This window comes from Mesoplodon bidens, assembly GCF_964165515.1.
Source record: "Mesoplodon bidens genome assembly, chromosome: 3".
Taxonomy (NCBI): domain Eukaryota; kingdom Metazoa; phylum Chordata; class Mammalia; order Artiodactyla; family Ziphiidae; genus Mesoplodon; species Mesoplodon bidens.
Genome location: NC_138178.1, coordinates 93339423 through 93362614, shown reverse-complemented (window position 1 = coordinate 93362614; position 23192 = coordinate 93339423). Strand labels below are relative to the sequence as shown.

The 23192-nt window shown below is 49.7% G+C and overlaps 1 protein-coding gene across 1 annotated transcript in view; it reads right to left on the bottom strand.

The window, feature by feature from the left end:
- The window catches only part of PLA2G4E (phospholipase A2 group IVE), a gene marked incomplete at its 5' end in the record, with an annotated part of 44004 nt that overhangs the window by 804 nt on the left and 20008 nt on the right, over positions 1-23192 (bottom strand). The window contains 12 exon segments of the mRNA XM_081227869.1: positions 323-506; positions 8163-8329; positions 9566-9769; positions 10325-10432; positions 12076-12213; positions 12768-12882; positions 15319-15541; positions 17868-18004; positions 19523-19658; positions 21511-21548; positions 21939-22025; positions 22116-22276. Coding sequence (XP_081083995.1) covers positions 323-506; positions 8163-8329; positions 9566-9769; positions 10325-10432; positions 12076-12213; positions 12768-12882; positions 15319-15541; positions 17868-18004; positions 19523-19658; positions 21511-21548; positions 21939-22025; positions 22116-22276 — 1698 coding nt within the window.

Genomic DNA, 23192 nt, shown 5'->3' with positions numbered 1-23192 from the left:
AAACGTGCCCATGTGCACACTCACACACGCAGATGCGCACGCACACCTCCTAGCCCCCCAGGGTGGGGACATAGCTTGCCCATCTCAGGACCTCCCTGGCACCGCACAGTGCCAGCCTGTGAATGACTGAAAGAGTAAAGCTTGACATCGCCGGTGCACGGGGGCATGGCGGGCTGTTCTTTCTCGCCAAAGCCAAGTTGGGCTCAGACAGGAGCTATGCCAGGCTTCCCCGTTAGTGCTGTCGGAAGACGGCACACGTCTAAGAACAGGAGCTCTCCGTCCAAGGCCAGTTGGGGTGGGACCCGAGCTCACGGTGGCTTACCTGGGGCCTTGTACTTTTGGAAGGTGTTGTTGATGAGTGGGAAGAAAATCACAGTGGGGGCATCGGGTTCCTGGGAGCTCTCCAGCAGGTAGCACTCCTTGAGGTTATCATCCTCCTCCTGCACCTCATATTTGGGGAAGGGGATGTTCTGCTCGGTGCAGTACTTGCAGGTTTGTTTCATGGGCTGGAACATCACAGGAGGACATGTTTGAGTATCAGGAGGGGTGAGGGTGGGCAAGAAACACAGAATTCTTAGGTCCAGCTTTCTGATTTCCCCAGCTAACAACTCAGGTCTCCAACTGCTTTGCCTATTTGTGCTATTTTTAGGACAAACCTGGATCAGGATGAAGAGCCTGAGGCAGTAGGCTGGTGTGTGTCCAACTGCAAGCTCCTTCCCCAAGTCAACTGGACAGGAGCCCTTCCGATGATGCTTCACCCACAGACCTGGAGGTGTGGCCGGCCCCCTAAGAGGGTGACGGCCATGGCTGGCCGGGCTCCCGCGGGACACGCATGGGCTTTGGAACGTGACAGGGCCAGAAAGGACTCTGAAAGGGCATCTTTATAAACAGGATGTAACAGAAAAAGCAGCAGACTTGGAGTATCAGAGTCCCCTTAGTTCTTCCCCGTTCTAAGCTCACTAGCTGTGCGATCTTAAGCAAGCCATTGACCCTCTCTGTGCCTCACCTTCCTCACCTATAACATAGGAATAATAGCAGTTGTGCCATCTACCTCAAAGAGCTGGTGTAAGGATCAAGTGAGATCATGTGTAGGAAAGCATGTTGTCCCTTGTTTATAAACTTAGGTCATTATCATTGGTGTCATCCTTGCCATCTGTCTATACTCCCCTTTCCCTGGCCTCAGGATAGGACTGTATTAAAGTAGAGCAGGGAGAGGAACCAAAATGGAGGAGTAGAAGGACATGCTCTCACTCCCTCTTGCAAGAACACGAGAATCACAACTAGCTGCTGGACAATCATCGACAGGAAGACACTGGAACTCACCAAAAATGATACCCCACATCCAAAGACAAAGGAGAAGCCGCAATGAGATGGTAGGAGGGGTGTAATCACAGTAAAATCAAATCCCTTAACTGCTGGGTGGGTGACTCACAGACTGGAGAACACTTATACCACAGAAGTCCACCCACTGGAGTAAAGGTTCTGAGCCCTACATCAGGCTTCCCAACCTGGGGATCTGGCAACAGGAGGAGGGATTCCTAGAGAATCAGACTTTGAAGCCTAGTGGGAATTGATTTCAGGACTTCGACAGGACTGGGGGAATCAGAGACTCCACTCTTGGAGGGCACACACAAAGTAGTGTGTGCATCAGGACCCAGGGGAAGGAGCAGTGACCCCAGGGGAGACTGAACCAGACCTACCTGCTAGTGTTGGAGGGTCTCCTGCACAGGCGGGTGTGTGTGTGTGTGTGTGTGTGTGGCTGTGGCTCACCGTGGGGATAAGGACACTGGCAGCAGAAGTTCTGGGAAGTAATCCTTGGTGTGAGCCCTCCCAGAGTCTGTCCTTAGCCCCACCAAAGAGGCCAGGTAGGCTCCAGTGTTGGGTTGCCTCAGGCCAAACAACCAACAAGGAGGGAACCAAGCCCCACCCATCAACACTCAAGCGGATTAGTTTTACTGAGCTCTGTCCACCAAAGCAACAGTCAGCTCTACCCACCACCAGTCCCTCCCATCAGGAAACTTACACAAGTCCCCTAGATAGCCGCATCCACCAGAGGGCAGACAGCAGAAGCAAGAACAACTACAATCCTGCAGCCTGTGGAACAAAAACAACATTCACAGAAAGATAGACAAGATGAAAAGGCAGAGGGCTATGTACCAGATGAAGGACCAAGATAAAACCCCAGAAAAAAAACTAAATGAAGTGGAGATAGGCAACCTTCCAGGAAAAGAATTCAGAATAATGATAGTGAAGATGATCCAGGACCTCAGAAAAAGAATGGAGGCAAAGATCAAGAAGATGCAAGAAATGTTTAACAAAGACCTAGAAGAATTAAAGAACAAACAAACAGAGATGAACAACACAATAACTGAAGTGAAAACTATACTAGAAGGAATCAATAGCAGAATAACTGAGGCAGAAAAATAGATAAGCAACCTGGAAGACAGAGTGGTGGAATTCACTGTTGTGGAACAGAATAAAGAAAACAGCACGAAAAGAAATGAAGACAGCCTAAGAGCCCTCTGGGACGACATTAAACGCAACAACATTTGCATTATAGAGGTCCCAGACGGAGAAGACAGAGAGAAAGGACCAGGGAAAATATTTGAAGAGATTATAGTAGAAAACTTCCCTAACATGGGAAAGGAAGTAGCCACCCAAGTCCAGGAAGCACAGCGAGTCCCATACAGGATAAACCCAAGGAGAAACATGCTGAGACACATAGTAATCAAATTGGCAAAAATTAAAGAAAAAGAAAAATTATTGAAAGCACCAAGGGAAAAATGACAAATAACATTCAAGGGAACTCCCATAAGGTTAACAGCTGATTTCTCAGCAGAAACTCTACAAGCCAGAAGGGAGTGGCATGATATACTTAAAGTGATGAAAGGGAAGAACCTACAACCAAGATTACTCTACCCAGCAAGAATCTCATTCAGATTCGATGGAGAAATCAAAAGCTTTACAGACAAGCAAAAGTGAAGAGAATTCAGCACCACCAAACCAGCTCTACAACGAATGCTAAAGGAACTTCTGTAAGTGGGAAACAAGAGAAGAAAAGGATCTACAAAAACAAACCCAAAACAATTAAGAAAATGGTCATAGGAACATACATATTGATAATTACCTTAAATGTGAATGGATTAAATGCTCCAACCAAAAGACACAGGCTTGCTGAATGGATACAAAAACAAGACCCATATATACGCTCTCTACAAGAGACCCACTTCAGACCTAGGGACACATACAGACTGAAAGTGAGGGGATGGAAAAAGATATTCCATGCAAATGGAAATCAAAAGAAAGCTGGAGTAGCTATACTCATATCAGATAAAATAGACTTTAAAATAAAGAATGTTACAAGAGACAAGGAAGAACACTCCATAATGATCAAGGGATCAATCCAAGAAGAAGATATAACAATTATAAATATATATGCACCCAACATAGGAGCACCTCCATACATAAGGCAACTGCTAACAGCTATAAAACAGGAAATCGACAGTAACACAATATTAGTGGGGGACTTAAACACCTCACTTACACCAATGGACATATCATCCAAAATGAAAATAAATAAGGAAACAGAAGCTTTAAATGTCACAATAGACCAGATAGATTTAATTGATATTTACAGGATATTCCATCCCAAAACAGCAGATTACACTTTCTTCTCAAGTGCGCACAGTACATTCTCCAGGATAGATCACATCTTGGGTCACAACTCAAGCCTCAGTAAATTTAAGAAAACTGAAATCATATCAGTCATCTTTTCTGACCACAATGCTATGAGATTAGAAATGAATTACAGGGAAAAAAATGTAAAAAACACAAACAATGGAGGCTAAACAATACATTACTAAATAACCAAGACACCACTGAAGAAATCAAAGTGGAAATCAAAAAATACCTAGAGACAAATGACAGTGAAAACACGATGATCCAAAACCTATGGGATGCAGCAAAAGCAGTTCTAAGAGGGAAGTTTATAGCTATACAAGCCTACCTCAAGAAACAAGAAAAATCTCAAATAAAAAATCTAACCTTACACCTAAAGGAACTAGAGAAAGAAGAACAAACAAAACCTAAAGTTAGCAGAAGGAAAGAAATCATAAAGATAAGAGCAGAAATAAATGAAATAGAAACAAAGAAAACAATAGCAAAGATCAATAAAACTAAAAGCTCGTTCTTTAAGAAGATAAACAAAATTGATAAACCATTAGCCAGACTCATCAAGAAAAAGAGGGAGAGGACTCAAATCAATAAAATTAGAAATGAAAAATGAAAAGTTACAACAGACACCACAGAAATACAAAGCATCCTAAGAGACTACTACAAGCAACTCTGTGCCAATAAAATGGACAACCTGGAAGAAACGGGCAAATTCTTAGAAAGGTATAACCTTCCAAGACTGAACCCAGAAGAAATAGAAAATAAGAACAGACCAATCACAAGTAATGAAATTGAAACTGTGATTAAAAATCTTCCAACAAACAAAAGTCCAGGACCAGATGGCTTCACAGGTGAAATCTATCAAACATTTAGAGAAAACCTAACACCCACCCTTCTCAAACTCTTCCAAAAAATTGTAGAGGAAGGAACACTCCCAAACTCATTCTATGAGGCCACCATCACCCTGATACCAAAACCAGACAAAGATACTACAAAAAAAGAAAATTACAGACCAATATCACTGATGAATATAGATGCAAAAATCCTCAACAAAATACTAGCAAACAGAATCCAACAACACATTAAAAGGATCATACACCAAGATCAAGTGGGATTTATCCCAGGGATGCAAGGTTTCTTCAATATATGCAAATCAATTGATGTGATACATCGTATTAACAAATTGAAGAATAAAAACCATATGATCATCTCAATAGATGCAGAAAAAGCTTTTGACAAAATTCAACACCCATTTATGATAAAAACTCTCCAGAAAGTGGGCATAGAGGGAACCTACCTCAACATAATAAAGGCCATATATGACAAACCCACAGCAAACATCATTGTCAATTGTGAAAAACTGTAAGCATTTCCTCTAAGATCAGGAAGAAGACAAGGATGTCCACTCTCACCACTATTATTCAACATAGTCTTGGAAGACCTAGCCATGGCAATCAGAGAAGAAAAAGAAATAAAAGGAATACAAAATTGGAAAAGAAGAAGTAAAACTGTCACTGTTCGCAGGTGACATGATACTATACAAAGAGAATCCTAAAAATGCCACCAGAAAACTACTAGAGCTCATCAATGAATTTGGTAAAGTTTCAGGATACAAAATTAATGAACAGAAATCTCTTGCATTCCTATACACTAATGATGAAAAATCTGAAAGAGAAATTAAGGAAACACTCCCATTTACCACTGCAACAAAAAGAATAAAATACCTAGGAATAAACCTACCTAGGGAGACAAAAGACCTGTATGCAGAAAACTATAAGACACTGATGAAAGAAAGTAAAGATGATACCAACAGATGGAGAGATATACCATGTTCTAGGATTGGAAGAATCAATATTGTGAAAATGACTATACTACCCAAAGCAATCTACAGATTCAATGCAATCCCTATCAAATTACCAATGGCATTTTTTACAGAACTAGAACAAATCATCTTAAAATTTGTATGGAGACACAAAAGACCCCGAATAGCCAAAGCAGTCTTGAGGGGAAAAAACGGAGCTGAAGGAATCAGACTCTCGGACTTCAGACTATACTACAAAGCTACAGTAATCAAGACAATATGGTACTGGCACAAAAACAGAAACATGGATCAATGGAACAAGACAGAAAGCCCAGAGATAAACCCACGCACCTATGGTCAACTAATCTATGACAAAGGAGACAAAGATATACAATGGAGAAAAGACAGTCTCTTCAATAAGTGGTGCCGGGAAAACTGAACAGCTACATGCAAAAGAATGAAATTAGAACACTCTAACACCATCCACAAAAATAAACTCAAAATGGATTTGAGACCTAAATGTAAGACCGGACACTATAAATCTCTTAGAGGAAAACATAGGAAGAACACTCTTTGACATAAATCACAGCAAGATCTTTTTTGATCCACCTCCTAGAGTACTGGAAATAAAACAAAAGTAAACAAATGGGACCTAATGAAACTTCAAAGCTTTTGCACAGCAAAGGAAACCATAAACAAGACGAAAAGACAACCCTCAGAATGGGAGAAAATATTTGCAAATGAATCAACGGACAAAGGATTAATCTCCAAAATATATAAACAGCTCATGCAGCTCAATATTAAAGGAACAAACAACCCAATCCAAAAATGGGCAGAAGACCTAAATAGACATTTCTCCAAAGAAGACATACAGATGGCCAAGAAGCACATGAAAAGCTGCTCAACATCACTAATTATTAGAGAAATGCAAATCAAAACTACAATGAGGTATCACTTCACACCAGCTAGAATGGGCATCATGAGAAAATCTACAAACAGGGGCTTCCCTGGTGGCGCAGTGGTTGAGAGTCCGCCTGCCGATGCAGGGGACACGGGTTCATGTCCCGGACCGGGAAGATCCCACATGCTGCGGAGCGGCTGGGCCCGTATGCCATGGCCGCTGAGCCTGCCCATCTGGAGCCTGTGCTCCGCAACAGGAGACGGCACAACAGCGAGAGGCCTGCGTACCATAAAAAAAAAAAAAAGAAAATCTACAAACAACAAATGCTGGAGAGGGTGTGGAGAAAAGGGAAGCCTCTTGCACTGTTGGTGGGAATGTAAATTGATACAGCCACTATGGAGAACAGTATGGAGGTTCTTTAAAAAACTAAAAATAGAATTACCATATGATCCAGCAATCCAACTACTGGGCATATACCCAGAGAAAACCATAATTTAAAAAGACACATGCACCCCAATGTTCACTGCAGCACTATTTACAATGGCGAGGTCATGGAAGCAACCTAAATTCCCATCGACAGATGAACGGATAAAAAAGATGTAGTACATATACACAATGGAATATTACTCAGCCATAAAAAGGAACGAAACTGAATCATTTGTTGAGACGTGGATGGATCTAGAGACTGTCATACAGAGTGAAGTAAGTCAGAAAGAGAAAAACAAATATCGTATATTAATGCATGTATGTGGAACCTAGAAAAATGGTACAGATGAACCGGTTTGCAGGGCAGAAGTTGAGACACAGATGTAGAGAACAAACGTATGGACACCAATGGGGGAAAACCCCAGGGGGGTGGGGATGGTAGTGTGCTGAATTGGGCGATTGGGGTTGACATGTATACACTGATGTGTATAAAATTGATGACTAATAAGAATGTGCTGTATAAAAATAATAATAATAATAATAATAAAATAAATAAGGTAGACCAAAAAACGGTTTCTTTCCCTTGAAAATCCAGAACTTTTCAAAAGGAAATAAATAAAAATAAATAAAAATCTCTGGTCTTAACTCTTTGGTGTAATTACATGGAGGCTCATACTTCCTGGTACTAGGGAGACCATGTGATCACTTTGAACATAGGAAATTACAAGCTCCTGAAGTGGTACAAAACTTTACAGTTGACTGGGCTCTATTAAGCTTATTATTTTTTTAAAAAAATAAATTTATATATTTATTTATTTTTGGCTGCATTGGGTCTTCGTTGCTGTGTGTGGGCTTCTCACTGCGGAGGCTTCTCTTGTTGCAGAGCACGGGCTCTAGGCACGCGGGCTTCAGTAGTTGTGGCACGTGGGCTCAGTAGTTGTGGCTCGTGGGCTCAGCAGTTGTGGCTCGCGGGCTCTAGAGCACGGGCTCGGTAGTTGTAGTGCACGGGCTTAGTTGCTCCGCGGCACGTGGGTCCTTCCCGGACATGGGCTCGAATCCGTGTTCCCTGAGTTGGCAGGCAGATTCTTCACCACTGTACCACCAGGGAAGCCCTAAGCTTATTTTTTAAACTATTTTTTTCTTTGCAGCTAAAGAATTACCAAATATGGGAAATGCTCAAATGTAAGAATAAAATTGGAATTAGCTTAGTGAATCTAGTAAACCCATTGCGTGAGGGCCAGCGGGCTACACCCCTGAGGTTTGGAGGTCTAACCTCCATCAGGGATAGTGGCTTGAGCTTCTCCGATGCTAAGTCTAGGAGCCTGTGGGGAGGGGACGAGAGACTTTCTTTGCCAAACTTGCCTTTGTCTGGGACCCAGCACAGTAATTGAGGTGGATGATGAGGTCAGCTTTTCTCTCTGGCCTGAGGATGGGCGGGTAGCTGGAGTTGACGACGAATGCAGTGTCCAGCAGGCTCAAGTGGTTCACAGACCCTGTCAGCTGGTTTGGGAAGCCATCTAGCACCGTGTCTGAAAGTCAAGGCTTGTGGTTATCCTTACTCCTTGGCGCCCTGATCTCAGCAGATGGTCAGAGGCACCTGGTGGGGATGGGATGCCCTGCCCAGAGCTCATCCACTTCAGCCTGGCCTCCAGCCCTCCCCTTGGCCAGGATGCCCGGTGAGTCCCAGTGTCCCCCTGAGTAGGCTGAAGAAGAACAGCATTATCTGGGGGGTTTAGCAAGTCTTTTATGGAACATGCACAGAAAGCCCACTACAGCTCAGTCACAGAATTTGTGGTGTAGCAGGGGCTTAAGAATATCCTATAAATTAGTGCAAACCGTGGGCCCAGAGCCAGCTGCCTTTTCTGCCCCAGATAGTGAGGACAAAGATTATTAGCCCAGGCTCAAGCAGCCATTGCAGGCTGTGGCCAAGTAAAATACCAAAGATGGTGGAAAGTCAAATTTAGAGCCTCAGCAGGGTGGGGACGAAGTCCTGAGTTGAAGCTTCAAGACCACAGTTTAAGAGCCAGCTCTGCCACTCACCATTTGGAGGTGCCTGGGCTGGGCCATCCCTGCCCAACTCCGGGGGCAGCACTTACATTAAAAGGTGTCCCCAGGGGCTTCCCTGGTGGCGCAGTGGTTAAGAATCCGCCTGCCAATGCAGGGGACATGGGTTCGAGCCCTGGTCCGGGAAGATCCCACATGCCGCGGAGCAACTAAGCCTGTGCGCCACAACTACTGAGCCCACACGCCATAACTGCTGAAGCCCGTGTGCCTAGAGCCCATGCTCTGCCGCAAGAGAAGCCACCGCAACGAGAGGCCCGTGCACCGCAACGAAGAGTAGCCCCCACTTGCCGCAACTAGAGAAAACCTGCGCACAGCAACAAAGACCCAACGCAGCCAAAAATAAATAAAACAAAATAAATACATTTTTTTAAAAAATGAAGAAGAAAAAAGGTGCCCCCAGAACACAACTGTAGAAAGTCAGGGCCCATATTTCCCCAACTGTAAAACGGGGCCAACTTCTACCTGCTGGGATTGTTATATAGATGCTGTATAGAGTCATTGTACAGATTCAATTAATTAAATACACCACCACTCCACCCGCTGTTCAAGGCTTCACCAGATGTAGAATACACCATGGGGAGCGTCTGCCACTTGGGCCCAATGAACATGGGCAAAGGAGTTTTCTCATCCTTTCTCCCTCCACATCCACTTCCCCTTCCTCTAAACAGAGGTAGGCCTCAAGGGGCAGCAGGTAAGGTTACCTTTCCACTTGGAGAACTGGTCATTCTGTTGGTAGTCGGTGTGCAGCTGCAGCCCCAGAAGGAAGTTGTGGAACTCAGACACAAAGGCCCGGTAGGTGAGGATGTTGCGGAAAGTATTGGACAGCCATGAGCCTGGCATCACCACTGTGGTGTCCAGGATGTTGGCATCACATTTGGGGATTTCAGGTAGGAGTGGCTCGTCTTCTGCAGGGGAGCGGGGGTGGGGGGGGATGAAGGACAGGTCACAGAGCTGGAGTCCCCAGATTGCCCAGGTGAAGCACCGCATGGTTGCCCTGCACCCAGGGGTCAGCCTGTAAGTGCAGTGCACACCTTCCTTGTCTAGTTCTCGGAGCCAGGAGGACCCAGGGGAGAGACACAGAACAGGGGCAGGGTAGAGGAGAAGGAGTGGGGTGACAGGCAAGGAGGGGTTCCAGAGAAAACAGAGAGTCCAGAAGGGTGACCTTTAACTGCATTCATAGATCCCCACCCTCTGCAGCTCTCCTGGGCGCCGTGCAGCTCTTCCAAGCCTACCACACGGTGCATCCACTCCCCTGGGCCAGGCCAGAGCTGGCAAAGGTGTATCCAACTGCAATCACCCTCCCTTCCAGGCAGGGAAGACCCCCTAGCTGCCCTCCTATCTCCGTGGGCCATAGGAATGACGTTGAAACACGTGGCAGGTGGACTGGTCCTCAGTTGCTGATCCACTTTCCCCACCCCCCCCATCGCCCAACCAGGAGGGGAAGCCGGTGCGTCACCCACCGATATCATGCACTCTCTCCCTTGTCCACCTGTGGAAAAACTCCTCCGAGGTGTGGGACAAATTCCAGGCATCGAGCAGGTTCAGGGAGAAGATGCTGCTCCACAAACCTAGGGAGCAGGACCAGCGGTGAGCCGCTCTGCCCAAGAGCCTCCAGGCCCACCCAAATACTGATTGATTCTGCCTTGGACTTGATGCCCCCTCCAAGTCAAGCTGCTCAGGGAGTGGGACAGGCTTTCATTTCCCTCTCCCCACAGTGCAGCTCGACATAAGTGACTCAGCTCTTCTCCACCCTCCTCTTGGAACTGGGAGAGGGTATGAAGGCATATAAGGCACAGCCCCAGGAGAAACTTAATGCTGACAAGTTCAAGTCCAGAAATCACCCCTTGCATCAGTTAACACACTAGTTTAGGACAGTGCCTGGCACATGGTGAGCACTCGATAAATGTAACACCATCTCTTATTATGATTTAAAAAATGCAATACAGGGCTTCCCTGGTGGCGCAGTGGTTGAGAGTCTGCCTGTCGATGCAGGGGACACGGGTTCGTGCCCCGGTGCGGGAAGATCCCACATGCTGCGGAGCGGATGGGCCCGTGAGCCATGGCCGCTGAGCCTGCTCGTCTGGAGCCTGTGCTCCGCAACGGGAGAGGCCACAACAGTGAGAGGCCCGCGTAGCGCAAAAAAAAAAAAAAAAAAAAAAAAGCAAAACAGTAATAATAATACTCATGTGAAATCTTTCACATATATTGACCCATTTGAATCCTCCATAAGGTTGGTTTTACTCTTAAGCCAAATTTACAGATGAGAACACTGAAGCTCAGGAAGGTTAGGTAATTTGGTCTACTTTGCACAGCTAATAAATGAGGAACCAGAGCTCAAGTCCGAGTGTCTCACCTACAGATCTCTGAGCCACATGCTCAACAGCATAGGTGTTCAGAGGAAGGAGAGGCTGCTGGGGGCTGGGGGCTTCGGGGCTGACTTCCCAGAAGAAATGGGGCTTAAGTGGGACTTTCTGGGATGGGTTGGATTTGGGATAGATGGAAGGGAGGGGGAGGCAGACAACTAGTTTAAATAAGGGCATAACTGTTGTTGAGGCTGTAAAGATGGGTCCGTTTTTTGCGGTTGCCCTTTGACAGATGTACTTCGGGCTCTGAAGGGGAGAACTCTATGAGTGGACATCACAGTCAGGCCCCTGCACTCAGTGGGCCTGGCTTCTGGAGGACCAGGGAACATAGTGTTGGGAGCTGGGCCAGGCTTCCTCAGAGACTCTGTCTTCACCCTGAGGTCCCCTCTGGCCCCTTGGATCCCAGGGGCTGGTTCAAGCCCCGGAAACAGGCATGTTGCTTCCTGGAACCAGGGGGAAGGAGGTAGAAGTTCCAGAAGCTTTCATCTCAGCCTGCAACTCCCAGTCTGGTTCTGAATGGACACCAGGGAGACGACTGGAGACCAGGACATTGGAAGAGTCCCCTCTGTTCCCCAGCGACCCAGGAGCCCCTGTCAGGTCCTTCTGGGCCCACAGGGTCACAGGGAGATCAGGGCAGTCTGGGAGGCTCAGGAGTCTCTCCTGGAATGAGGGTATGCTGACAAATGCCAGGAGAGTCACATGCCCAAGGGATAATCCAAACCAGCACCAGCACCTGGCACATGATCCTGGGGGAACAGACCGTGTCTCCTCGTCATTCCTCTAATCAAACGCGGAGCCTGTTCCGCACGGGGCGGGGTTCCCAGGGGCCTCCCCCAGCCAGAAGTCACCTAGCATGTAGCATATCCGCGACTCTGGGATCCTCCTCATCAGCCGCCCCATGAAGAACTCGGAGCCGAAGAGCTCGGTGGGAATGAAGGCTCCATACTTCTGCAGGCCCACCTCGTAGGGGGAGAACTCGAACCACTCTGCACACGAAGCAGCAGGACAGCGTATCAGTCTCAGGCCGGGACGGCGCCGCCCATCCTTCTCCCTGCTCGCGCTGTCTCCCCGGCCGCGAGGAGCCTGGGATGGGGAGGCCGCAGTTCCCCCGCAGGGCACAGGGGGGCGCCCGTGACCGGCTTCTGCTGGCCCGGCAAGACTCAGTTTTGCAAGCTGCACAGGCTCGTTTGCGCCTCATAAACCCGGACCAAAACTGGACTCCGAAGCAGGGCAGATCTCTAGAGTCCCTCCATCCTGGCAGCTTAAGAAATGTCTAGGACTCTTTCCCTTCACGACCTTTATTTCCTCTGTCCCACCAAATTTCTGCTCAGGGGAGCCACAGGACCCCTGCTGCCCACCGGCTACATGCATCTGGGCAGAAGGGGATAGCCAAGTGGATTTCTTCGGCCGTCAGCACATTCTTGGTGTGGAGGCTGGCAAAGGTATGGTGGCGGGATGTGTGTGCTGGGGTACTGAGTGCCTTTGCCTGCTGAGAAGGGACCCACCCTGCCCCGGGGAAATTGCTAGCCACCAGTGTTACCTCTGAAATCCTGGTTGCTTACATCTTCCTTGACATTGATGGTGAGGTAGACGGGCAGGGGGTTCTGGCCCCGACACAAAGCAGCACTCTGACCTGACAGTTTGCATTCATTTCTCTGTGTGGAAAAATAATGGATAAGGAGAAGCAGCAGACAAGCAGCCAGGAAGCGGTGCAGAATAAGACAGTCTAGACCTCTGGCAGCCCACCAGGCTCCTGAGCCCACCAGGCTGCTCTGGAGGTCTCACTTGACACCAGTCAAAGCTGCTCTTAAAATGTACCCAGAAAATGTTCACTCATCCTTGGGCCGTTCATCCCCCCAGACACATGGACAGGGTGGGACTGGATCTGCAGTTTAGGGCTGTCCTTCAGAGTCCTGGGGTTCTCCTTGAGTCTCAGGGACCAGAGAATGAAAAGGCAGGGGTGGAGGAGGCCACCACTGCCCCCTCTTCATCCTCATCATCTTCCACCCTACTCAAACCAGAGCAGCTCCATTTTTTAAAAATCTGCTTTGCATGTTGGGCTCTCTCATAAATTCATTTGGGAGGGAAAAAAAGATTCTTCTTTTTAAGCAAAAGATTTGGAAACTTGGCACCGGATGGCAGTCAAATTCCCTCTAAGTCCCCAGAGCACTAAGTGGTGTAATCAAAGTGGGAGTCCTGCAGAACAGCCTGGACCACAGGCCACCTCCCAAAGTGAATCAGCCAGTGTAGACAAGCCCAGTGGAGGTTTTAGAGGACCAGGCTCTGACCCCAGGCCAAGCAGCTGCCTGGTGGGTGACATCCATGGTTGCCCGAGTGTGTAAAGGCCACAGAACCTGTGTGGGATGGTAAACACGTGTGGGTCAAACAACTCTTAGGCCTCCCTTGCAAGACCAACAGGATGCCCGTCAGAACTGGGCCCAGAGATATGGGCACCACAGCAATGACCGTCATGGAAGGAGAGGAAGTTGCAGACTCAGGGAAGAGCCCAATCCACACTCATTGTCAAGGGGGCTTGAGGCAAAGGAGCTCCTGCCTTGGCCAGAGTGGAAGAGCAGAGGCCTCCTTCCATCACTCCTAGACTTGCTTTCCAGGAACCTAGGCTCCTTCCTACACCAAACCCTGGGCAATGCTCAGACTCTAATGTTAAAAGCTTTCCTCCTCACCACATGGAGCACTAACTACTGTAAGAAATATTAACTGTTGACGAAATAGTTGATGAAATTCCCATTTAAGGAATAGCACAGAGCAGAGCCAGAATTCAAACCCTGTCCTGCCTGAGTCCAAAAGCCAACACCCTCAGCCTCTGCCTGCCCTGCTCCATCATGTGGACAGAGTAGACAGTGGGTTATCAGAAGAGGCAGGGATCCATCAAAGGCTGTGAGTGCCCGCGTTTGAATCCCCACTGTCTAGCACAGTTCCTGGCATGCAGGAGGTACTTAATTTTTGTTGAAAGAATGAATGAGGGAATGAATGAACGTTGAAGATGAGGTTTGGTCCATCCTTGGTTGCTCAAATTGTCTGTCTTTTCTGCAAGAGGGGATCTACTAGAAAATAATTTGCTGTCCCTCTTCCTTCTGGTAAGTTCTGATTTGAATTCAGAACTCTCAAGACACCTTTGGGAGTGGGGCAGATAGCCCTAGGCCTGGATAGAAATTAGATGGGAAGCCTCGCTCTGGGGTCAAGCAACAGCCAAAGTTGGTTCCACCCTGGGGCCTGGGCAGTTGGAAGGGTCCAGGTGTTAGCTGAGCTCACCCCGATGTCCGGGATGGCAGCATCCCATGGGGATCCCACTGCCCTACCACAGCCCACATGGCTCTCACAGCAGCTGGGTCCCAACACAGGCTGCTTCTCTTCTGGGGCACACATTGCTCAGATCATTGGATATCAGAGCTGGAAGGAACCTCACTGGGCTCATCTCCGTGTGGTGGCCATGAGAAGGGGCCCAGCAGACCTCCAACTACAGGAGTGTAATTGGCTGATGGCCCAGCTACCATGCTCTGAAATCCAGGGCTGAGTTTGTTCTAAGGCCACACTTCCCGCTGGGCTGGTCCCAGCCCATGACTGAGCGTGGCAGGGATCCTGAGGCAGGCCCACTGTGGTGGGGGGGAGGGGGCGGTGCCAGACTCCTCTGATGGCCAACTTGGCTGGGGGACTCTCCAAGGGTCACTGTGCTGACCTTTCAGACCGCACAGTGGGCTAGGATGCTTCCAGCTGGCCTTTCCTTCCCTCTCTCCTCCACTTGGGGTCAGGCTTACATCACACTCTGATGGCTCCCTCCCCGTTTTCTCTCACAGGTTCTCAGAAGGCCCGCTGCCTCTCCGAAAGGTTGCACCTAAGCCACCCCTGATGTGAGGGTCTCAGTCATACTCTAAAGGGACTCGGGAAGACAATCCCACCATCTGCCTGCATCATGCGTTCTGATGCCTCATGCTTCTTAAGGCCCAAGGGTGCATCTGCAGGTCTAACCTAACTCCCTCCTGCTGTGATGTACCTCCCGGTGCCCCAGTGAAGGCGGAGGGCTGGGCATCAGCCCTGGGCGAGTTGGGCCCCAGAGGAAGCTGAGCACCTACCTCGTCCCCCAGACAGGCCTCGACCAGCAGGCCCCAGAAGTCTGTGAAGGTGACTTTGTAGCCTTCCTGCTTGCGCTGCTGCAGCTCCTCCTGGAATTTGAGGAGCTTATCTGGGGACAGAGTGGGCATCTTGTCCTTGACTACGTGCCTCCGCGCCTCGAGGATGGCAAGCTCCAGGTTTTTGGAGGACCAGTCAGGGTCACGGTACAAGGTAGCCATGGTCCTGGAGAGAGACAGGCGTGGCTGAGAAAGCTGAGCCAGCCCTGGTCTGATCGACCCTGGACCCTGGCAGGAAAGGAGGTGGGCAGGTCATGGGAAACCCTCACCCACCAGGAGAGGAGCCTGGAGGAAATGGGGTGAGGCCTGGTCGGGGAGGGGAGAACATTCTTACTCAAAGTCACAACTGCTGCCGTATCTTGACTGCCTGCTGTGTGCCAGGTGGAGTACAGTGCTTAACAGTGAAGATTCTGGACCCAGATCTTCCTGGGTTCAAAACCAGACTCTGCCACTCACCAGCCATGTGATCTGGGCAAAGGTACCTAACTGCTCCTCACCTCAGTTTTCCCATCTGTGGATTCGGGAGAAGGATGATAACTGTACCTACCTCACAGCGTTATTGTGAAGATGACGTGAGTCAATGTAAAATGATTAGGACAGTACCGGGCACGAAGTAAGTGCTGGGGCCAGCATTTGACCCCAGGCTTTGCTGATTCCAAATCCTGGACTCTTCCCACTCTGCCACATTAATTCCCATAATTGTGATGCCAGCTAAAGACTTACTTCCCTTCTTCTTCTTAACTTCTATGTGGGCAGTGGGGAGGAGTAAAACAAAGATAGATATCCCCCTAGCCCTGGGTCTTTGCCTCTGTCTGCCTCTGCTTGGCCTGGACCCGGCTTTTCTCAGACTAGGTCAGGACAGCACCCAGGAATCCCCCTCCCCACAGTGGACCTGGTCTACAGCTGCACAGCTGTCTGAGCAGCAGCCTCTCCCTTCAGGAGATTTCTTCAACAAAAAGTACCCTGCTCTCCATAAGGTTCACGCTGTTACTTTCATACCTTTAAAAAGCTTTAGAAAACATTACAAATGATTGCTTTTGATTTTACAGAACTCCTTCCCAGTGCTTTCCCAGGCCAGGAGACACCCTACCCCCACCCCAACTGGGTCTGAGGTCCTCCCAGTTTCCTGCCTGGCCCAGAGGTAGGCCAGGAGGGTGCAGGTGCCCCTCTACCCTGGTGCAAGCGGGTTTATCTCCTTAACCTACTTCCCATGGGCAGTGGTTCATCGGTGAGATTAAGAATGTGGGCCCCCTCCCCCCCCCCGACAAAAAAAAGAAGGTGGGCCCTGGACTCAGACAGCCTGGGTTGAAATCCCAGCTCTACCGCTCATTAGCTGAGTGACCCTGGGCACATTCCTTTCTTTCTCCAGCTGTAAAATGAGCATAATGACAACATCTTCCTCATAGCCTTCTTGTGAAGAGGAAATGAGATAGTCCATTGGAAGCAGTCACCCCAGTGCTCGGTGCAGAGGCAATGCCGGTAATCGTCAGCTATCCTTCTCTCCCACCTGGGCTGAAGCCTCGGGGCCTCTGGTACACCAGGAACCCTTGGTTTTCCTCACATCCACCCCCTCAAATGAGAGTTACCCAGAGCCCCTCCAGGATGAGGGACACAGCTTGGGACGTTGAGGGCTCTGAGGCCCACTAGTTACACACAGAATAAGATGCAGCCCTGGCTGAGAGGATGTGGGTGGTCACAAGGCCTGGGTCACCCTAGACCAGGGCTGCATCATGACTTCGGTGGGCCCCTTCCACCATAAAAATATTAAAAGTTATCTTCTATGACTGTTGTATAAAGACAAATATAGTGATATATTACTATATATTAAAACACTTTCTTCAACCTAGAAGGTTTCTTATAAAGAACCTAAAAGAAATTTCAACATCTTTGTGGGCCGCCACCGGTATCGTGAATCCCAGGTGACATGGCTCCTGTGGAGAAGCCGGCCTCACGCTGGCCTTACCTGTCGGGTAAGCTGAGGGCTCACTCTCCCTGCTCACCAGCAAGAGTGAGGACGGGGAACCCAAGGATGCCTGCAGGGCAGAGGGAGCACGCAGGGCTGGGGGTGGGCTGGAATGTGGCAGCCAGAGCAGTGGGAGACCTGGCACAGTCTGAGAGAGGGCAGCTGCTGGGGAGATGCACCAGTGGCACCAGTGGTTCACTCATAACTGGCTGCCACGCTCCTGGGACCCTGCCATAGTAATGGAGTCATGACCAACACGTGTCCCTGGTGTACCCAGTACTGGGAGAGCATCTCACAACAACCCCATGAGGTCAGGGCTATTACTATCCCCACTTTACAGATACAGAAAATGAGAAGTTCAGCTGCATTCCCAAGGTCACACAGCTGTGAGGGGTAGAGCTGCCCAGGTGTCATGAGTCACTCTAACTTCGGGCGGATGAGCTTTCCCAGAGACCCCACCCCCGCCCACCAGCCAGCCTGTTGGCTGCTTGCTCTGGGCTTCACCAGACGGTGGCCCCCGGCTCCTTACCAGGTGGCCCCTGACAGGCCAGTGATGTAGCTGGCACAGTTCAGGACGTTCAGCTTCTGCAGCCCCAGAAGGTGGCCGTACATGGCAGTCATGGATCTTATTCCACCCCCGGTGGCCATGATGGCTATCAGTGGGACCTGGGGGCACATGGAGGCAGACTGCTGGGGCAATGCTGGGTAGGAGAAGACTTGGAGAGACAGGAGCTTAGAAAGAACAGTGGAAGAGGAAGAGCTGGCCACAGAGAGCAGAGAGTGGGGACTGAGTGACCTGAAAACTGCCTTTCACAGAGTGTCAAGCCGCCTGGTAGGTCTAGAACTGGACCTTAGTTCCAAACCCAATGGTTGGTGTCGGGCTTGGTAAATGAGAAAGCCGTGGCTGGAAGAGTTCTTGGCACTGATAATCTAGCTCTCAGTTAACAGATGATGAACTGGGGCCAGAGGGCTGGGTGGCTCACTCAAGACCCCAGCTTGGGCTTCCCTGGTGGCGCAGTGGTTGAGAGTCCGCCTGCCAATGCAGGGGACACGGGTTCGTGCCCTGGTCCGGGAAGATCCCACATGCCGCAGAGCGGCTGGGCCTGTGAGCCATGGCCGCTGAGCCTGCGTGTCTGGAGCCTGTGCTTCACAACGGGAGAGGCTGCAACAGTGAGAGGCCCGCATACCGCAAAAAAAAAAAAAAAAAAAAAAAAAAGACCCCAGCTAGTGTGTGATTCCCTAATGGTTGCAAATCAGCACCTGCTGTAGAGGCACTTGATGTCAGGCTCAGGCCTGGCACATGATATGTGGTGCCTATAGACCATATGTGTAAAAGCAGGAGTAAATGGATTTTTGATGTGGGAAGGAGCACGGTTGTCACCTCTGGGTTTACTTAGGTTTAAGATGTCCTCAGTGTGTTTCCCTATAGATGGGAGAGCGAGGCGTGGAGTCTTTGCCAAGACTCACTCAGTTTTCATCTGAGTGGGGACTGTAAGACCTACTGTCAGCCGAAGTCCCATCACAGCCCTCCTCAGGGATGAGGTCTCTGTCTACACCTGTGGTTGGCCTCTGAAGTGCGGGCTCTCCGAGAGCTGACCTGCTGCTCAGGGGAGTGCGAGCCTCAGCCCCTACCAGGGAGGTGACAGAGGGCTCTGGCAAAGGTACCATCATCTACCCTGTGCGCAGAAGCTGGCCCTGCGTGAGGAAGCTGCCTTTCTCCAGCCCCCCAATGCTGTTCATTCTGTGGGTGTGTGTGTGCGCGCATGTGTGCATACATTTCTGGGAAGGGAGAATTGAAGAATGAAAGGCCCAGGGCCTTTTGGGTGGAGGTGTGTAGAATGTGGGAGGTGGTGGAGCTTCCAGTGTTTTCCTGGCTGGGGAAAGGATGCCACATTGTCCCGTGTAGGTAAGACATCATTCATCATCTCAGGATCTGTTAGTGCACGGGGAGCAGCTGGGGCTCCTTCCTTTCTCTCTACTCTGCCTTTCCTGCCCTTTGCGAACATACAACTGAATCACAGCCAGCACAGCCCTCACCTGGGCACCTGGAACCTCAGCAGTAAGGGCCACCAGGAAAGGCCGTGCTGAGGCTGCCCTGGGGCAAGGGAGGGACTGCAGGGGGCAGCTGGCAGGCACAGTGTTCGAAGGACAAGCCGGGCTCTGAGCGGACCTCTGCTCACCCACCTCATCTGCCTGCAGGTCCTCCTCCAGCTGCAACACCTGCTTCAGCGCCTCAGCCACCACCACCCTCCGCTTCTGCAAGAACTCCAGCTCTGCCTGGCACAGGCTGAAGCCTAGACGCACGTCCAGTGCCTTGGAGCTGTGGAGACAGAGGACCTTGGCTGTGCGGGTCTGTAGACTCCACCTCCATGGAGAAGACATGGCTTTAGGGTCAGTTGGACCTAGGCTCGAAGCCTGGTTCTGCCAGGAATCACCTTTGTGATCTTGGGCCCCTGCTTTCTCATCTGTAAAATGGGGCTAATCATGCTTAACTCCTGGCACTGTCTTCAGCACTTAATGAGATAACAAATGTAAAGCCCCAAAGCCTTAACTGGTGCACTGTAAGCAGATACTTAACACAATTAGGGACTCACTGAACCCTCTGCCTCTTCAACGAGATCTGGAAAGTCTTGAAAGGCTCCCCCCAGGCACCTTCTAGAGTCCAAGGCCAGACTTGGGTGACAAGAGGCCCTGAGATCCTTTTGGCCAGTCCCTCTGAATAAGGCTCTACAGTAGGGCTCTTCTGAGCTGGATAAACAAGTTCCTGTTCTCATGGAGCTCATATTCCTTGGTGAGCTTTTCCTGCTCCCAGAGTAAAAATCATCCTGTGTGACAAAAACCCTTCACATCCCTGATCTCACCCTGTCACCCCCACAGGTCTGCAAGGTGGGTGGGGCAGGAAGAGCATGCCCAATGCTTGCCCTCTTTTTATCACATCCCTGATGTGAGCAAGTCCAGGCTTCTGGCCTGGCATCCAAGCCCCCACCTGATCTGTCCAACCTCACCTCCTGCTACTTCCTGGAAGGGTCCATCGGCTCTCAGAGCCCAGTAGTCTGGGTTCTGAGCCTCCTCCTTCTGCCCACCAACATCCCTTGCATCCTCCAAGGCCCTGCTCCCCAGTGACTCCAGGAGAATGGACCTTGACAATTTCCAGCCTGATTCTTAGTGACCCGAGTAACTATAAAGGTCACATCTCCTTGAAGGCAGAGCCTGGGGGCTCTCCCATTATGTTTCCTTCATGTCTGGTATAGGCCTGCAGACACAGCTGTGAGGAAGTCTTCCCTTGGCCTCAACAAGGAATGAATAATAAAACAGCAATAATAATAACATTTGTTAATATTTTCTGAGTTTCCCACTTTGCAGATCACTGATTTCTTCACATGTGTTATCTCACTGGATCCTCAAAGCAACCCAAGGAGAGACAGTACTCTTGGTATTGCTCTAATTTACAGGTGAGAAAAACTGAGATTTAGAGAGGCTTAATAACTTGACCAAGGACAAACAGCTATCAAATTGTAAATGGAAACTACAGTCACTTGATTTTCAACAAGGGTGCCAGGACAATTCAAAGGGGGAAAGAACAGTCTTTTCACCAAATGATGCTGTGACAACTGGATATCCACATGCAAAAGAATGAAGTTGGACCCCTATTTCACACTGCATATACAAATTAACTCAAAATTGATCATAGACCCAAATTGAGAGCTAAAACTATAAAACTCTTAAAAGAAAACATGGGAGTAAATCTTCATGACCTTGGATTAGGCAATGGTTTTTTAAATATGTCACCAGAAGCACAAGTGACAAAAGAAAAAAATATACATACACTGAAAACTGAAAACTTCTGTGCTTCAAAGAACACCATTAAGAATGTGAAAGACAGTCTCCAGAACAGGAAAAATATTTAGAAATCATATATCTGACAAGGGGCTAATATCTAGAATGTACAAAGAACTTTTACAATAAAAGGCAAATCACCCACTTTAAAAATGGGTAAAGGATTTGAATAGATAGTTCTCTGAAGAAGATATACAAATGGTCCATAAGCCTGTGAAAAGATGCTCAACATCCCTGGCCATCAGGGAAATGCAAATCAACACCACAATAAGATACCACTTTAAGTCCCTAAAGATAAATAAGTCAGAGGGACAGACGGAAAGAGGGCACTTTACCAGGGTGTAGACTTCATGTGTAATTCACAATTCTTGTTCTGGGAATTGAAAGATGAAAAGTTTGTCAGGGATGACAGTTCAGAGCCAAGTGGTCCCAACCAAATAAGTGGAGACTCACCACACGGTGCCCCCTCCGCCCTGCACCCCGGGGCGCTCGACTTAGCGCATGCAGCGCCCCGCCCGCGCATGCGCACACAGGTTCTCTTCTGGACGTCCCTCGCCCCCGACCTGGCTCAGTTTCTACACCGTGTCTTTGGCTCCACGCTGCAGCTCAGCAGTCTCCTATCCCCCAAGACTCCTATACCCTGCCTGAGAGACCCGCCACGAGCCGTGCTCCCCCCTGGACCCCCCAGGCTCTTCCCGTCTCCCTTCCACAGGCACTCCAGGCTACGCTGCTCAGGGACCCCTTCCCAGACCCAGGCCCTCACCACAGGCAGGGTCACCGCCTGGCCGTCAGGGAGGCAATCCATGGGCTGGCACACAGGGCCGTTCTTGTACGCACCGCAGCAGCAAAGCTGGAAGGATGGGCGGTTTTGTGAGGGGAGGGGCTCCTCCCAACTCGCTTCTGAACCAGCCCCTAACCCCCTATTGCCGCAGCCTACTACTGCAGAGTTCCACTTGCTCTTGGGCACCTCAACGTGGACCTGGGGCTGGAAGTACTTGGGGTAGTGGAAGCAGGCAGGGTTTGGGCCGCAGGGCTCCAGGCAGTGTGAGATGTGCTGGGTGTGCTCGAAGGACTCCGTCACTGTCACCAGGAGGTCCTTCACTGGAAGAGAGGACGAGAGGGCTAAGACCCCGGGGAAGCCTCCCACTTCCCACCCCAGCTCTGCCCAGTAAGAGGCCTAGGGGAGGCACCCAGGACAGGGGTTTAGAATTACCGAGGGCACTGGTTAAAATGCCCCAGAGAGTCTCATTCTGAAGAGCCAGGTGGGGCCCAGGAATCTGCGTTTTTACAAGGGTGTGTGTGTGTGTGTGCGTGCGTGTGTGTGTGTGTGTGTGTGTGTGTGTGTGTGTGTGTGTTCTGAGAGGCTGAGTTTTCTGGACTAGTCCTCCTAGGTTCTGCTCCTCCACAAGGTGCCCCGAAGTTACCTTCCCACTTCACTGAAAGCAGGCCCTCTCCTTGCTGCCAATTTGGGGGCAGAGTCTCTTCCTTTCCCCTCCCTCCCCCATGCCAGTGGGGCTGTGCCGCTCTCCTCTCTGCAGACAGGGCTGGAAGCCTTGCATGGGGGGGATGGGGTGGAGTGGTGAGAGGGAGAGTCGCGTATTTGTGGATCTCTTAGGTCCCTGCCAGCTATAAAATGCTAGGACTCCATGAATTTCAGTCTGACCAGAGGAAGGGGTGCAGCTAGAGGGGACTTGGGTGTTGTCGGGGCCCTCCTGCCCTGGGTGCTGACCACTGCTCTAGACCCAGGGAATCCCCCATCTGGCAGGCGAAGACTGGTGTGGACAGATGAGCAGTGCTGTGTCACTGACCCCTGGTCCAGGGCGTTCATCAAGCCCGGGAAGCTCTGAGAGTCTTGTGGGCACCTGAAGAGGGAGCCCTTTTTAGAGCAGGGGGAGGACAGTGGTTAATGACCCCTGAGGGTGAAGCGATCCCAAGGAGTCTCAACCAAGCTTTTGGTTCCCCATGGAGCCCAGGGCAGCCATGGAGCAGCCAACTCTGGTGTTGACAGGTTTGGGAA